Source organism: Natator depressus, chromosome 2 (genome assembly GCF_965152275.1).
Source record: "Natator depressus isolate rNatDep1 chromosome 2, rNatDep2.hap1, whole genome shotgun sequence".
Lineage (NCBI taxonomy): Eukaryota > Metazoa > Chordata > Testudines > Cheloniidae > Natator > Natator depressus.
The window spans coordinates 222,288,410-222,305,827 of NC_134235.1; the positions used below are offsets into that span (position 1 = coordinate 222,288,410).

At 43.7% G+C, this 17,418-nt stretch overlaps 1 protein-coding gene across 4 annotated transcripts in view; it reads right to left on the bottom strand.

The window, feature by feature from the left end:
- RUNDC3B (RUN domain containing 3B) overlaps positions 1 to 17,418 on the bottom strand; it is a 139,826-nt gene that overhangs the window by 67,840 nt on the left and 54,568 nt on the right. For 3 of the 4 annotated variants that reach the window (XM_074945979.1, XM_074945978.1, XM_074945980.1), the window contains exons 5-6: positions 15,880 to 15,969; positions 926 to 1,006 (exon numbers count right to left, since the gene is read on the bottom strand). In XM_074945979.1, coding sequence (XP_074802080.1) covers positions 926 to 1,006; positions 15,880 to 15,969 — 171 coding nt within the window. The remainder of the gene's footprint in view (positions 1 to 925; positions 1,007 to 15,879; positions 15,970 to 17,418) is intronic. The other variant, XM_074945981.1, reaches the window with a different exon arrangement.

A 17,418-nucleotide genomic window follows, 5' to 3' on the forward strand; every position in this document is an offset into this window, starting at 1 on the left:
AGTTAAGTCTAGCAACAAAATCTATAGCAGTATTTCCATGCTCTTTTGAGTTGCTGAGTGGGGCTACTGATGGCCTCACTGTTCTCAGTCAGATACAGGTATTAACTCAATGATCTTTGTCAAAAAGGACCATTATGCTAAACCATATAGTTTAAAATTGGTTGAAGAAACCCAGGTATCATACAAGTAACCACAGTATATTCCTGAAGGGCTAAATAACTAATACCACATATAGACAGACTTTACAAAATGCAACAGAAGTCAACAAGATATAGGTGCAGATGTGATTTTTATCACCTTTATACGAACAGTGCCATTAAAAACACAGACTATGAAGAAAAAAGGTACACATAGGAAGGAAAAATGTAATTGGCATGTCTTCCTACAGAAAAAAAAGCACTGATTACAGCTGCTCTACCATCTGATATTGGCTCTAATTAAAGTCTAAGCTTCAGTGATAAAAGTAATTTCTCTTTAAATTTAGCACAAGTATTAAACACCTGAGTATAGACGGGTTTCAGAGTAACAGCCGTGTTAGTCTGTATTCACAAAAAGAAAAGGAGTACTTGTGGCACCTTAGAGACTAACCAATTTATTTGAGCATAAGCTTTCGTGAGCTACAGCTCCGATGAAGTGAGCTGTAGCTCACGAAAGCTTATGCTCAAATAAATTGGTTAGTCTCTAAGGTGCCACAAGTACTCCTTTTCTTTTTGAGTATAGACGAAAATTTCAGAATGACTGCTCACAGCTCATAAGTCACACAGTATTACAGCAATAAAAAGCTAAGCATCCCATGCTGGTCACCAAGTGCAGAATGTCACAACATACTGGAAGCCAAATAAACTTCAAAAAGATAAGTAAAAGGCAAAATATCCAACTACCAAGTGAAGCTGAAAAATAAGAAGGTTTTCAGGATGAAAAGTACCTTTGGGTGAACTTCAGATAGGGTGTGTAATCTATTACAGCTGGAAAGTTGCCATCCAATCCCTCTCCCTTCAGGCAGAAACTGACATAATACAGAGAATCAGTAACTATGTTACACCAAGAAAATGAAATGGCAGTGACAGTTCAATCTTAATAGGATATAATTTGATCTTCTTTACCAACAAAATCGAAGTATTATTTAAAAAAAATTGTGGGGTACAGTTTTCCAGTACTGAAATACCATCACATATCCTGAGTCTAGATTGTTAAAGATTGTTAAATTACCAACTAATTTATTTAAAAAGTGAAAAGTCATTGCCTCTGTTTTAGAATGATGTAATTTTTATACATATCCACATTTTGTGTATTAAGACAGACAACTCAATACATTGTTCAGGGGGAAAGGGGAGTATGTCTTAGTTTGCCTTTTCTCAAAGGTTTGAAAGAGCTGCCAATTGTGCATGGAAAGGTGGAGAAAGACATTCCTTTAGATACAATTCTGTTTATATATTGCTGCATTTTCTGCACATTAAAACTATTGAGACTACAAATTCCCAAAGAATGCTCAGCTCTTTCCAATCATATAGGAACAATCACCACCCTAATGGGTTTGCCCCCCCTTAAATCCTGATTTCACAAATGTTTACACAGATACATGGAGAAAGAAGTGGTTCGGGACTATTTAGAAAAGCTGGTCGAGCACAAGTCCATGGGGCCGGATGTGCTGCATCTGAGAGTGCTAAAGGAGTTGGTGGATAGAAAGCTGGCTAGATCGTCGGGCTCAATGGGTAGTGATCAATGGCTCCATGTCTAGTTGGCAGCCGGTATCAAGCAGAGTGCTTCAAGGGTTGGTCCTGGGGCCGGTTTTGTTCAATATCTTTATTAATGATCTGGAGGATGGCATGGACTGTCAGTGAGTTTGCAGGGGACACTAAACTGGGAGGAGAGGTAGATACGCTGAAGGGTAGGGATAGGATACAGAGGGACCTAGACAAATTAGAGGATTGGGCCAAAAGAAATCTGATGAGGTTCAACAAGGACAAGTGCAGAGTCCTGCACTTAGGATGGAAGAATCCCATGCACTGCTACAAAATAGGGACTGAATGGTTAGGCAGCAGTTCTGCAGAAAAGGTCCTAGGGGTTACAGTGGACGAGAAGCCGGATATGAGTCAACAGTTTGCCCTTGTTGCCAAGAAGGCCAATGGCATTTTGTGCTGTAAAAGTAGGGGCATTGCCAGCAGATCGAGGAACGTGATCATTCCCCTCTATTCGACATTGTTGAGGCCTCATCCGGAGTACTGTGTCCAGTTTCGGGCCCCACACTACAAGAAGGATGTGGAAAAATTAGAAAGCATCCAGCGGAGGGCAACAAAAATGATTAGGGGAATGGAACACATCACTTATGAGGAGAGACTGAGGGAACTGGGATTATTTAGTCTGCAGAATGAGGAGGGATCTGATAGCTGCTTTCAACTACCTGAAAGGGGATTCCAAAGAGGATGGATCTAGACTGTTCTCAGTGGTAGCAGGTGACAGAATGAGGAGTAATGGTCTCAAGTTGCAGTGGGGGAGGTTTAGGTTGGATATTAGGAAAATCTTTTTCACTAGGAGAGTGGTGAAGCACTGGAATGCGTTACCTAGGGAGGTGGTGGAATCTCCTTCCTTTGAGGTTTTTAAGGTCAGGTTTGACAAATCCATAGCTGGGATGATTTAGTTGGGGACTGGTCCTGCTTTGAGTAGGGGGTTGGACTAGATGACCTCCTGAGGTCCCTTCCAACCCTGATATTCTATGATACTTGACCTGATTGTAATGGAACTACTAATATGCATAAAAGCAAGCATTCGTGTAAGTGGCTGCTAGTTCCAGGCCTAAAAGACAAGATAAAGGGATGGAGAAAAGGATGTACATATAAGGGAAGTGATCAGAGCAACTGGCATACACCTTATTAATTCTGCTTTTTAAATTCTTTATATTTTACTATGAGGGTGCAGATGGAGGGAGGGGGAATAGCATGACGGTACCAGCAACCAGGCAGAAGAAAGAAGAGGAGGAAAGGGTTGAGAAATTGAGGATTATTACAGATATTTGGAAGAATAAGTTTGCAAAGAGTTTACCTACTCCTTCTGCTTATTCAGAAACAAAGAGTGATTTATAAACATCACAACCAATTACTGCAATTAGTTTTTTGGGGTTTTTTTTTGTTTTTTTACTTCAAGTGATGAGTAGCAGGAACAGATGAACATTTTAGAAACCAACATTCAGAAATGTCCCTCTGTATCCATATAGCTTTCTAAAACTCAGATATAAAGATCACAACATAGATTAGAGGTAAGATTAAACATGGTTCTAAAAGAAAATTAAGGTTTAATTACAATAATGATAGTTTCACAAGGTTTCCAAGAGGCTCAAATACAATTTTTTCATTCTTCCTCTCCCTCCCGCATCAAATACCAAAATATACACTTTCTAAAATTTGCTCCTCAGAGGGAGACAGTTCCTGCAGTCAATTTAGAAGCTTAATTTTGTTAAAGAAATTCCTTTGATCGAATTAAAAAAAACTGTTCTGAAGAAAGTGTCAAAGTGAGCTTTTCCAGAAGTCTTAAACCTTTAAATGGGGGCTGCAGGAAGCGGCGTGGGCCAAGGGATGTGCTGGCCACCGCTTCCCGTAGCCCCCATCGGCCTAGAACGGCAAACCGCAGCCAGTGGGAGCTGCGATCGGCCGAACTGTGGACGCTGCAGGTAAACAAACAGTCCTGGCCTGCCAGCGGATTTCCATGACGGGCCACATGCCAAAGGTTGCCGATCCCTACATTATACAGGCAAGTCTAGCTAAAAACAATACAGAAATCTAATTTATGGTACACCTCAAACTGGTTTGCCCAGTGTCTGGAGCAAAGACACTCAGACAAAGCTGAAAAACTGTGATAGTTGCCTCTTTGTTGCTACTGAAAGTGTAATAGTAAGAAGATGATGACGGAAGAGAAGATCAGCTATGGTATCTCAATGTCGGGGCAGATGTTCTTCTCTCAGAATTAAGGAATTAACTTAAGAAACGAGGCAGTAGACCATGTATTCTTTTAGCTTCTCTAGTGGTTCATCTGTTTGATTGCTAAATAGATTCTCCCCTTTAAAGGGAAAGTCCTCTATTCTGAACCTGTTTCACTGGGAAGAGTAGATGATCTTAACCCGCCATAAGAAAAGGAGTACTTGTGGCACCGTAGAGACTAACCAATTTATTTGAGCATAAGCTTTCGTGAGCTACAGCTCACTTGTCTTCTTCAGCTAATAATAGATGCTGTCGCTTTGGTCAAAGAGTATGAAGCATCAAATGATATTCTAAAGACAGTGGTCCCCAAACTTTTTACCTCGCGTCCCCCCTTACCACTGTGTGCGGCCCCCCCCAAGAGGTGGGAGCAGGGCCATGGCTCCAGGAGTGGTGGATACGAACAGGGGTAAGGGGGCCTACAGCTGGGGTGCCGGGTCAGTGACGCTGCAACATTTTTAATAGTGGGGGTGCTGAAAGCCAACCCCCTTACCCTGTCCAGACTCACCCCCGGGACCGGGAGCAGGGCCGTGTCTCTGGGAGGTGGGGATCCAGACAGGGGTAAGGGGTTTGAGGCTGGGGCCACAGCCAGGACCCTGGGCATGGGGCCAGCAGCTGAGACCCCCACGTAAAACCTACACCCCCGAAACTCTAGTTCCCACGCCTGTGCCTGGGCTGTGTCCCCCCCCAAATGTTCCTCTGCACCCTCTTAGGGAAGCACACCCCACAGATTGTGGACCTCTGCTCTAAGAGCATGTTTCATTATGTTCTGTCCACCAGTTAAAATATCATTCACCAGTTTATGCTGATCTTCTGATAGCACTTGAATAAAAGGTGGCCATCTTTTCTTGTAGGTGAAACTGATAACAGGACACAATACTCAGAAAAGATGAAGAAAAAACCTTTTGTCCTAAAGTATCCAATCTTTACCCTCCTTGACAAATAACATGGAATGTGCTATCTGTCGATAGCCACTGCTACTACTAACAAGTTAGGGCTGGGCTGCATGTAGTGAAAATAAGAACTCCTCCTCATAGGACAGGTGGTATAAAATTTAGCAGCTTTTTAAAAAATGGGCTAACAAGAAGCTGGAGTAGACCAAACAGATTTGGCCATGACAACAGCCCATCCAATATGGGTAAAGAAATTCTGGTCTGTAAAGGGGCTCCCAAAATGTCAAAAACTGGATGGGAGAATTCTTTAATTGTCACAGAAGGTAGTTTTAGAGGTACCACCAATCCTATCCACCAATTCACAAAACAGTAGGGCATCCTCAGAGGAAGACAAAGCAGAAGTGATGCCCACATTCTGACCAGAAGAGTCTGGCTCTGTTACTAGTTGCTGGTAGTCCATCTGTGGGACTAATTAGTCTTCCTCTTCAGATAGAGAGCCTGGTACCACCGTCAGATATTCTTCACTGAAATCAGGAGAGGGACAAATCCAGACAGCTCAAAATTATACAGATCCTTTCTTGATCTTTAGCAGGAGAATGATTCATATGCCAAATCATAGCTGAGAAACTCCATAAATCCCCTTGATGTATACCAACAGAACCATACAGCTTAAGGAGCCCATTCTTGACAGTACCCACCCTCAGGTGCCATTTTGTAATCAAGGGGTAAGGAGGATTAAAGGTTCAATATCCAGGTGTATATCTTGCTCCTACAGAATGGAACGTAGGGAATGCGTCAGGTTGTTTAGGTGTATCCTATTCCTCTTCCAAATGTGGATCCAACCTCAGATCCATAGCCAAGAAGTTCGGAGAACTACCAGAACCAGGATGTGATGCATAGTAAATAGTGTTAGAGAGAATCTGAGGGACTTGGAGGCAGTAGAGAAAATTCTGAGGAGAAACTAGGTATTGCCTCCATTCTACCTGTCTTCTCCAGGGTATGACCCCAAAACACAAACATGTGAAGGGGCTTTTCCTCTCTCCCCACCCTGAAGGTATCTAGTTGTAGAGCCATATGGCAAATTTTGGCTACTACAGCAATTCTGTCTGGTTCCGATGACTCCACTGTTGCCAGTTCCTGTCAGGTCTTTGCCATTGTCTTCAGATCTGTAGGAACCCTCAAATCCAGTAACAGAACATTCTGTCTAGACTTTTTCCTTTTGGATTATCATCATCTGTCTGGGAACGGACGTGGATGGATCCAGGTCTGACGGACCCAATGAATCACTCATCTGGGATCCAGCCCTGCTAACACTGGATGCTCTTTTCCTATCCATCTTCCTCAGAGCTGCAACCAATGCATTTGGTGGCCTTTCACATGGCCTTGACTTTGAAACGTATGAAGCCAGTACTGACAGAAGCTTAAGAGTTTTTAGTTTAATCAGATCCAATGTCCTGTGTGCCATTAGCGCTGCTGGTCTTGGAGTTATTTCTGGTGCTGATTTCTTCATAGGCACCTTAGTCTTAGTAGGTGCCAAACTCGGAGATGACACAGGTCTCTTCACTCAGAGCACACGCTCTTGAATGCGCCAGATACAATAGACTTTGCTGCTATTGCTTCCACAAGAAAAGGTTACTCACCTCGTGTACTAAACTGTGGTTCTTTGAGATGTGTCCCCCTATGGGTGCTCCACTTTGGGTGTGTTCCCGCCCCCTGCACCTCAGATCGGAGATTATAGGTAGCAGTATCTATTTGGTCAGCACATGTACTCTCCTAGTCTCATGCCCTATATCAGGACTAGATAGCTCTGCGCAGGCAAACTGCCCTCAGTTCCTTCTCTACCGCAGAGCTCAATGGTAAGAACTCCGAAGCAGAGGGTAGGACGACGGATAGTGGAGCACCCATAGGGACACTCACCTCAAAGAACCACAGTTACTGCATAAGGTAAGTAATCTTTTCTTCTTCTTCTTCGTCAAGCAGTGTTCTTATGGGTGCTCCACTTTAGGTGACTCTACAACAATACCCCTAAGGGAGAGGTCGAGTCTAGAACTGAGGATAAGACAGCCAAATATGGCATCGGACGCTGAGCTGTGGATGAGTGGATAATGTTTAGCAAATGTATGAGCAGATGTCCAATTTGCTGCTTTGCATATTTCTGTGACCGTAATGTTTCTGAGGAAGGCTATGGAAGTGCAGAGAGATCTCGTTGTTTTCACTCCATGAGGAGTCCTTGTGGCACTTTGGAGACTAACAAATTTATTTGGGCATAAGCTTTCGTGGAGTGTGTTATAGCTCACGAAAGCTTATGCCCAAATAAATTTGTTAGTCTCTAAGGTGCCACAAGGACTCCTCGTTGTTTTTACCGATACAGACTAACAGAACTACTCCTCTGAAACCTGTCATCATGGAGTGAGTTCATACTCTAGGAGGTTGAAGATTGAGAGCATGAAAGCAATAGGTAATGCAGTCTGATATCCATCCAGAGAGTCTTTGTTTAGAGATTGAGGATCCTTTGATGTGTCTGCAATGGAGAGAAATAGTTAGGACTAAGCCCTTCAGGAAATCTCCCAATCTAAATAGAAGGCTAGTGCTCTCCTGACCTCGAGTGTGTGCAATGTCACCTCCTTTTTGGAAAGAAAACTGGGAGGTGGATAAGATGGTTTATATGGAACTCTGAAGATATTTTCAGTAGGAACTTGGGGTGTGGTCATAGTGTAACCTTGTCTTTGAAAAAGACTGTAAATGGGGGGGTTCACCATAAGAGCCCCTCTCTGAGCAGACATAAAGGCTATTAGGAATGCAGTTTTCACAGGGAGGTGTAGAAGAGTGCAGGTGGCCATGGATTCGAAGGGAGGCCTTGTAAGGCAACTGAAGACAAGGTTGAGGTCCCATGCCAGTGTAGGACATCTGACTTGTGGGAAGAGGTTACCCTTGAGAAACCTTCTTGTTGTAGGATGAGTGAAAACAGAATAACTGTCTATAACTGATAACTGGTAAAAGGTGGTGATGGCTGCAAGAAGCATCTTTATGAGGTTAGAGATAATCCTGACATTTTTGGTTCTAGGATGGAATCTAGCACAAGCAGTAGCAGAGAGGATATAGGAATAATTGTCTCAAGTCAGAGCAGAGTTGGACTCTCTTCCACTTTTGAATATATGTGCGATGAATAGTTTGTTTCCTGCTATGTAACAGCACCACCTTTACATCCTCAGAGCAGGTCATTTCCAAGCTTTCAAACCATCAAGGAGTCATGCCTTGAGCCAGAGAGCCTGTAGATTGGGGTGATGGACCTCAACAGCACCCTGAGAGAGGAGATGAAGAACAGGCTGGAGAGTGATTGGTTGGCAAATCGTTAGTTGGTAAGGCATGGAAACCATGTTTGTCTTGGCCACATGGGAGCTATAAGTATAACTCTGGCTCTTTATTTTATCAGGACTTTGGCTATTAGAGGAATTGGTGGAAAGGCATAGAATAAACACGTGCTCCATTGTAAAAGAAAGCCATTGTCAAGAGAGTGATGACCCACACTGGCGCTGGAGCAGAACTGGGAGCACTTCCTTTTTCTAGCTGTGGCGAAGTAGTATCTTTGGGACTCCCCAACATAGATATATGCCAGGGTGGGCAAATCTTTTTTTGCAACATCAGGGCCACATCAGGGAATAGAAATTGTATGGCAGGCCATGAATGCTCACAAAATTGGAGTTGAGGTGTGGGAGGGGGTGCGGGCTCTGGGGTGAAGCTGAGGATGAGAGGTTTGGGGTGCAGGAGGGTGCTCCGGGCTGGGATCGAGGGGTTTGGAGAGCGGGAGGGGGATCAGGGCTGGGGCAGGGGTTTGGGGCATGGGGAGAGGCTCAGGGGATGCAGGCTCCAAGCGGCGCTTACCTCAAGCGGCTCCCGGAAGCAGCGGCAAGTCCCTTCTCCGGTTCCTATGCAGAGGCACAGCCAGGCAGCTCTGTACACTACCCCATCCGCAGGCACTGCCCCTGCAGCGCCCATTGGAGCACATAGGTGCTGGAGCAGGGCCATGGCATGGCTTCCGGGAACCACATGGTGCAGCCCCTGACCCAGCGCCCTGGCCGGAGCACCGGAGTGGAGCTGAGCTGCATCATGCGGCCCCGACCTAGTGCCCTGGCCGGAGTGGGGCCGAGCCGCATGGTGCAGCTCCCAACCCAGCGCTCCAGCTGGAGCAGGGCCGAGCCACGTGGTGCAGCTCATTGGCCAGCTTAGGCCCGTGGGCCATAGTTTGCCCACCCCAGATGTATGCTTTGGAAAATGGAGGGGTCTATTTCCCATTTGTGATGCTGGGAGAAATGCCTGCTGACAGTGTGTTTTGTATGCCTGGGAGGTAAGCTGCTGATGTGGTGGCAAATGCACCTGTCACAGGATCCACCCACTGCTAGTGGCACCTCCTGCTGGCCATCCTGGGGATTAGCTCTGGCCAGGTCTCTCCTAGTGTCCTCTCATCCTACAGACTGCTCTCACTCCAGGAACTACAGCCTCCTCTTCATGACTCAGGCCTCCGGCCAGGTCACTACATGGCTCCCCCTTCCAGGGTATGTAACAAAGTTTTTCCCAGATCAAATAATCCAAGGCAGTCCACTGTCCTCTGCCTGGTATTTGCCACATCCCAAGTGGCTGGTAAAGGACCTTGAGCCCACCCTCTACTCCAGGTTCCACCTCAGGGGCCCTCTGGTTAGCAGCCAAAGCCTGCACTGTTATTCCTTTCTGCTATTCCCGAGCCTTCTCCTACCTTCCTGGCTTCCTCCCTCTGAGTTTTCCAGCCTCCAAACTCCCTCTTTCCAGGAAGCAACTGTGGACTACTTTCTATAGTCCCAACACACCTCCCTCCTCCCAGGGCTGACAGCAGCCTGCTTTCCTGCAGTCACCTTCTGTTGTCAGCTTCCTGGTGTACATAGGCTCTGCCTGCCCCTTCCCAGCTGAGCCTAGTGTCTAATTAATCAATCCCTGCTCTCTGGCTCCTCTTCCAGGTGCAATCTAGGCAGTTATTTAGGCCTAATTTATCCTCTGAGGGCCAGAGTACACCCCATCACAGCACCAATTCCAGAGTTTCAGTGCTTCGGCACAAAGGGAAGGTGATCTTAATCCTCCCTGGCAGTTCATGTAAAATATACATGAGATGATGTTGTGATGGTGCCCACCATAAGGCTTTGATGGAAATAGGTCATATATATGTTCATAAGCATAACTGGAATATGTTATGCTACATATGTCATGTAACATATCTATGTAAAGGTTATGATCCACTGAATATATTCATCCTATTAGTATGCATGTGTCATTGTTGTATTCAAAGTTATGAATATTGGCTGTATACTTGTTTGATTTTAAATAACTTTAGTAAGGCACTTGGTCAGCTTCTTTACAAAGGAATTTGCAAGTTAAGTGCCCAATCAAGAAGCACTTAACGCACAATGGATCTTGGAAGGCTCACATAAGAAATCTACATGAGGACATTCAAGGTAGCAGGTGAGCAATGGCTGCTGCCTGTAAAAATGGAGTCATGCATGGACATGTGACTTGCACAGGTGACTCCAAAACTCCATCTGGGAGCTGGACTTTGCATAGGAGACAGGAGGGGGTCTCCACCTACAAGAGAAAGTCTATTTAAGCCAATGGAAGACCCCTCCATTTTGTCTTCAGTTGGCTAAAGAGAGCCTCTCCACCCCCAAGGATACCTGAAAGAAACTGGAACAAAGGACAGTAACTACAGGGGGTGTGAGTATTTGCTGGACCCAGACTAGAAGGAAACCAGTCTGTAAAAGGAAGCTTACTGGAATTCCTCTAAGGGTGAGGTTTTTATCTGTATTCAGTTTTCTTAGACATAGACTTGCGTGTTCTATTTTATTTTGCTTGGTAATTCACTTTGTTCTGTCTGTTACTATTTGGAACCACTTAAATCCTACTTTCTGCATTTAATAAAATCACTTTTTACTTATTAATTAACCCAGAGTATGTATTAATACCGGGGGAAGAGGGGCAAACAGCTGTGCATCTCTCTCTATCAGTGTTACAGAGGGGGAACAATTTATGAGTTTACCCTGTGTAAGCTTTATACAAGGTAAAACGGATTTATTTAGGGTTTGGACCCCATTGGGAGTTCAGCATCTGAGTGTTAAAGACAGGAACACTTCTTAAGCTGCTTTCAGTTTAAGCCTACAGCTGTTAGGGGACGTGGTCAGACTTGGATCTGGGTCTGCAGCAGGCTAGTGGGTCTGGCTCAAACCAGGCAGGGCGCTGAAGTGCCAAGCTGGGAGGGCAGGGAAAGCAGAAGTAGTCTTGGCACATCAGTTGGTAGCCCCAAGGAGGTTTCCGTGATCCAACCCGTCACAGTTGTCTCTCATGAACTTTATGTGCTTGCCTCTGATCAGTGGTAGGAAATGTGTACAGGCATTCTTGACTGCTCTGAGTTCTAGCAAGCGGATATGTAGCGTGAATTCAAGTGGGGATCACTTGCCTTGACCATTTGCCCGATGGGCTCCCCATCCCAATAGGGATACATCTATTGTCAATATTAATGTTTGGGGTGGTTGAGTGACATTGTGAGGGCCTTTCCAGCAGTCAAGGGACTTTTTGACTGTCAAGGGCATCAAGAGAGGCTTGTTTAAGCTGTTCTTGCTTGGCACGTATACAGTTCTGAGCCACTCTTTAAGGTAGCACATGTGGAGTTTCGCTGCCAAGTGTCCCAGCAGCTGGAGACAGTTTCTGGCTGAAGTCTGAGGACTGGCCTGGATTGTCAAGACTTTGAGAGGGAAGGAAAGCTTTGGTTGCCACCGCATCTAGATAGGCTCCTGTGAATTCCAGAGGTTGTACTGGAATTAATGTGGACTTTTGGACATTTAATTGGAGTCCCAGCTAGAGGAATAATTCCATGGTCTTTTGTGTGGCCCTCAGAGTCATTGAAGGAGCATGCTTTGAGCAGGCAATCGTTTAAATATGGAATATCATAATTCCTTGTTTGCAAAGGTGCTCCGCTACCACAGAAAGGACTTTTGAGAACACTTTGGGTGTGGATGATAGTCTGAATGGGAACACTTTGTACTGAAAGTGATTTTATCCAAGAGTGAATTGTAAAAACCTTCTGTGAGATGGGTGGATTGCAATATGAAAGTAAGCATCTTGAAGGTGGAAAAGCAGAAAACCAGTCCAGTTGGTCCAAAGATGGAATTATTGCTGAGAAAGTAACCTTTGTAAAGATATAACACTTCAAAAATGTTCTGAATGATCTTAGCTCTAGAATGGGTCTCCAACTGCCAGTCTTTTTCAATATCAGGAAGTACTTGGAGTAGAATCCCTTCCCTCTGTGTTCAGTGGGCATAGGTTTTATAGCACTAGCTTCAGGAGAAAGTCGGTTTCCTGACATAAAAGGAGCTCATGAGAAAGGTCCCTGAAGAGGGACGGAGGGGGGAGGTAGACAGGGGGAAAGGAGGTAAAATAGATTGAAATCATCTCCATAGGATATTCAACACCCACCTGTCCATAGTTATATGTTCCAAAGTTTTGACAAAAAAGGAGCAAGGTGGTTGCTGAAGCAGGAGAGATGTTTGGGATGCTGCAGCAAATAAAAATGGAGGTAGTAAAGCAGGGCCTCAATCAACGTCAAAATTGGTGGTTAGACATAGATGGCTGTAATGTTTGTGGAGCAGCTGGTCTCCTCTTTTGCCAATGTTGTCTTTTTCACTGGGGTTCATAATGCCTTGGGGAGGAGGAAATTGAGTAGGTTAGGATCTCTGTGCTGTCTTGGATTTACTAGAACTTCTTTGTGTGTGCAGGCATGTAAATTACCAGTGAGTGCAAAGTGGCTCTAGAATCTTTTAGTGTGAAGGGATTCAACCATTTTCTCTGCAAATATCTTTGATCCCTCAAATGCAAGGTCTTCAACAGTAGATTGGACTTCCCTTAGAAAGCCAGAAAGGTGAAGCCAAGAAGCCCTTTGCATGACCACTGCTATGTCAGCGGTGCCTAGAGAGGCCTGCAAAGATGTCCTTGCGAGAAGTTGACCTTCAGCAATGATTGCCTGAAACTGTTCCCTCTGATCAGCTGGAAGATGTTCAATGGAAGTGTTCAGGCTGAAAATAATTGACATGACTGTACTTTGCCATAAGAGCTTGGTAATTGGCGATGCAAAATTGTAGGGTCACTGATGAATATGATTTTAGTCCAGATAACACAAGATGTTTCAAGTCCTTGTGACAGGGTGTCGATTTAGCTTGGTACTGTCTGCCACATTCATGTACAGCGTCAACAAGGGAGTTCAGTGATGAGTGTGAAAATAAAAAGTCCAAGTCTTCAGAGAGAACATAGTATTTTTTTGTCTGCTCTCTTGCATGTGGGAGGTATTGTGGCTGGTGTCTACCATATAATTTTTGCTGGGTCCAGCAAGGCCTCATTACTGGGAAGTGCAATGTGGGCATGTACAGGATATCGAGCAGCTTGTGTTGTGACTCTTTAACCTCTTCCAGTGGAATTTTTAAAGGAGGCATAACGACTTTATTAGGAGAAGATGAAGAGATATTGGTTGCAGAAGTAATCTCTAGTCTCACTCCCTGTTCCTCAAAGCTCTACTCTTGCAGATCATGAGGTCTAGACAGAGAAGATTGTCTTCTCCTATCCCTATGAGAAACACTATGGGCCCTCAAGAATTGGTGTCCATAGGCTACCCAGGAGTCCCAGTAAGGCCTCTGAGGTAGTGCAAAAGGGATGAGTGGGGCAACCAAGGATGTCCATACCAATTGGATATGTCATGTCTCTCAGTGGTAAGCTGGTTCTGCAGAGGCCTCAGGCTAGCTCACTCTCTGATAGCGGAATGGAGCGCCTTGAACTGATGAGATTGAATGACACGTAGTTGTTGAGCCGGTCTTCTGCAGAGCCGAAGAACTCAATACTGGGGCTGTAGAGGCCTGTGACAGTACTGATTAAGAGGAGCTTGTTTTCTCTCTACCTCTCCATTCATGCAATGGTACCAATCTTCTGGAGCCTGAACTCTCAGAGTCCCTAGGCTTGCTGGAGGTACCGGTTCCTGAGGAGCCTGCAGCCTTATAGGCAGAGAGTCAGACACTGGTGAGTGCCAAGGAGGTAGACCTTGCCAGGGATCATCTCTCTGTGATAGATTCTCTACCCAGTGGACTTGAAGTCCACTTTTATTTATGGTTTTTGAGGCAATCCAAAGATTTCCTCTTCAAAGCTGCAGGGGAATACTGAGCAGAGGAAGTCAATGGAATGGGCCTCATTGGGGACCACTGTATGTGGTGGAGGAGAAGGCTGGTCGGACTGAACTTTCCATCATTAGCAGCTGGAGTTTTAGCTCATGGTTCTTTCTCGCTCTTGATTTTAATTTAAGCAGAAAGTACACTTCTGAGGCACATGTGACTCCCCAAGACAGCAAAAGCAGCAGAAATTTCTGTCATGGACCAGGATTACTTCATGGCAGGAGAGGCAACAGTTAAACCCGGGAGAGCCAGGCATACCATGGACAGACACTGCTACCTAAAATCTCCAATCTCAGGTGTAGGGGGTCCGAACGCATCTAAAGTGGAATACCCATAGGGGCACTATTCGAAGTAGTAGTAAGAGTTCCCGTGGTCCATTCTGTCTGGTCTGGACACATTCTTGGAGTAAATGTACAGCAGATGGAGCTTCTGGGTGGAATGTGCCTTTCACCAAGACATGTAAGGTGCCTTACATTAACGTCTGATGCTAGAAATACTTCTGGACACACAGCGCATCTTTTGAAGACTGCTCCTCTAATTTTTGGCTCCACTATTATAGTTAGAACAGAGAGAGATTAAAAATTCTAACTCTACTAACAGTATTAAGTATGAGAAAGACAAGATAGATGAGGTAACAACTTTTATTGAACCAACTTCTGTTGGTGGAAGGTACAACCTTTTGAGCTACACAGAACTCTGCTTTAGGTCTGGGGAAGGAAACAGAGTGTCTGAGATTAAGTATCTAACATTAACTCTAAAATACCTACCTACCTAATGGTACTATAGATGAGAAAAGCTCCAGATCCAAGAGATATGGAGAGGTTCACTTTTGTCTAATGCTGCGGTTGGAAGGAACTGGGGAACAGATGCCACATTATAGCCTTGCCTTCATAACATTTTAGAGGGTGTGTGAGCACTCTAACAGGTAGTGCTTAGAACAGGTTCTACTGTCTAGGCTGCACCAACTGGCACAACCCAAGAATGGGAATATGCAGAGGACACTCGAAGATAAACAGGAAGCTAGAATGGAACCGTTAGTGCCACCACCTTAACTACACTCCTTACTGCAGATCCTGCTATAGTGTACAGTAGCTGAAGCACTTTGACACATTTCTGAACATTTAAAGCAAACATTTGTTTTAAGATCAACTACAGTATGCTAGAACGGACAAACTTAAAATAGTATAACATTAAAAAGAATCCTTTTAGTCACTTAAATCAGTGTTTTCCCTGAAATTTGAGCTGCAATTCCCAAAGTACTCATGCAACTCACAAATTTGACAGATGTCAAAAATTAAACATTCTGATGTTAATGAAGGAACACTTTCTGTTATGTGAACAACATTTTTAGTCAGTACAGAAGGAAAAGAACTGAAGAATAATGGATGTGATGCAAAAGTGGTCTCTCTTAATGCATCAAAATATCAGCAACTGAAGCCATGATCATAAGTTGAAGTTTAGACTAGGACACACAGAAGTGTGTGTTTTGGTTACCTTAATATAGTGAGACAGAAGAGGAAAGAAATGAAGAACCATGCATACACAAGCCAAAATCCATGTTGGAGCACACAGTTGATATTCTCTTTCATGAAGGATATTACTTATTTGTATTATAGCAGCATATGCGGGCTCCAACCAAATTAGGGCCCCATTGTGCTAGGCACAGTATATAAAAGAGACATCTTTCACTACACTGAAAACTGGTTTAAGGTTCCAGAATCTACAAATGATTTAAAAAAAAAAAGTTAGGATATATAGTTTAGTATATATCCTGACAGACAGACTGAATACCTGAAGTCAATAGCATTGAGTCCCAACAGCATGCCAGCAAGCATATTTGCTTCCTCTCCCAGGACAATTGCTCCATCTTCATAAAATCTCCTGCAAGAAACAAAATGGTTTTCACCCCACCTACACACACACACACACACACACACACACACACACAAATCAAACAAACCCGCCCCCAGAAACGAGCACCAATCTCTGTTCTAAATAATAATTCAGCTATCACATTGACTATTCAAGTTATTAAATTTTTTAAAATTGTTTAAATCCAAATATATGAAAACAGCCACTGGATGCCCAGATGGCATTCATATTTCACTTCTGGTAAAGCAAAGGAAGAGATCACTATAAAGCAATAAACTCAAGGGGGGGGGGGGCAGGGAAGTGCTCCATAATAATAAAACTATTTTAAAATGTATAAAATCCAGACAGTGCAAAACAAAGTAACTAGATATACGTTAATTAATGTATTACGAGTCTAATGCCCTTGAGAAATAACTGTAGAAAAGGATAAGCCAAAAAACAACCCCCTGCCCCCCAAAAAGAGAGAGGGACACACAATTGGAGTTTTACTTGTGACTGAGAATGTGTGTCATGCCTACTGAAAGAATGACAACTGATGCCACTGTAGAAAGCCTTTTTCATCTATATTTCTTAATTGTACTTAAAGTCAAATTTAAGACCCACTATTCAGATTGAACTTTCAACAGTTGACTATATTAGCAGTCTGCACTCCTATTTTTAGCAGCGTAGCGTCCCACTGCCTCCCCACTGCTGAAGCCTTTCCCTGCCTGAGGGAAAGACTCTCACATCGTGCGTGAAAGATCATTGAAAGACTGGGGCCTAAGGTAAGACTCCAAAATCCACATTTTAGCACTTAAATAAATGACCTGATTTTCAAAAGGGGCTAACCACATCCATCTCCAACTGAAGTTAATAGCACCAGCAGATGTTCAGCACCCTTAAAATCAGGCCATTTATTTAGGTGCCTAACTTTAGGCACTCATGTTTGAAAATTTTGGTCATCTCTATTAAAAAAAATTTAAGGAAATAAATCTCTCACTAATAATTCTGGATAATTCAACTGATATTGATATAATTATACACAAATTTATATGACAATTCAGTTAACTCTATAGCAACACACAGGAAATCACTGGTTTAGTCCTCTGCTGCTTGTGGATCAGGAACACCAAATGTTTTGCTTTAGTGCTGAGTAACTGGAAATCTAAACTTCCAGTGCCAAAAGTTCAATATTACTAAAAGTAATTTCATAAGTTGAATGTATAACAACCATTAATTTAATTTTAAAAGGTCTACTGAAACACAGACTCTGTATACATTTCAAGGTTATTGGGAACTTCCTCGCATTCCAAATGATGGTGAAAAAGGTTTGTTTTCTAAAAGCTAAACTAGTGAAACAGCCAGCTAATCATAATAATTGTTATCTATTACCTACCAAATTGAACTACTGGACATGAACAAGAAGCGACCGCTTAAGAGGACTTTTTTTGTAACAAAATTCTTCAGAAGAAAAAATTA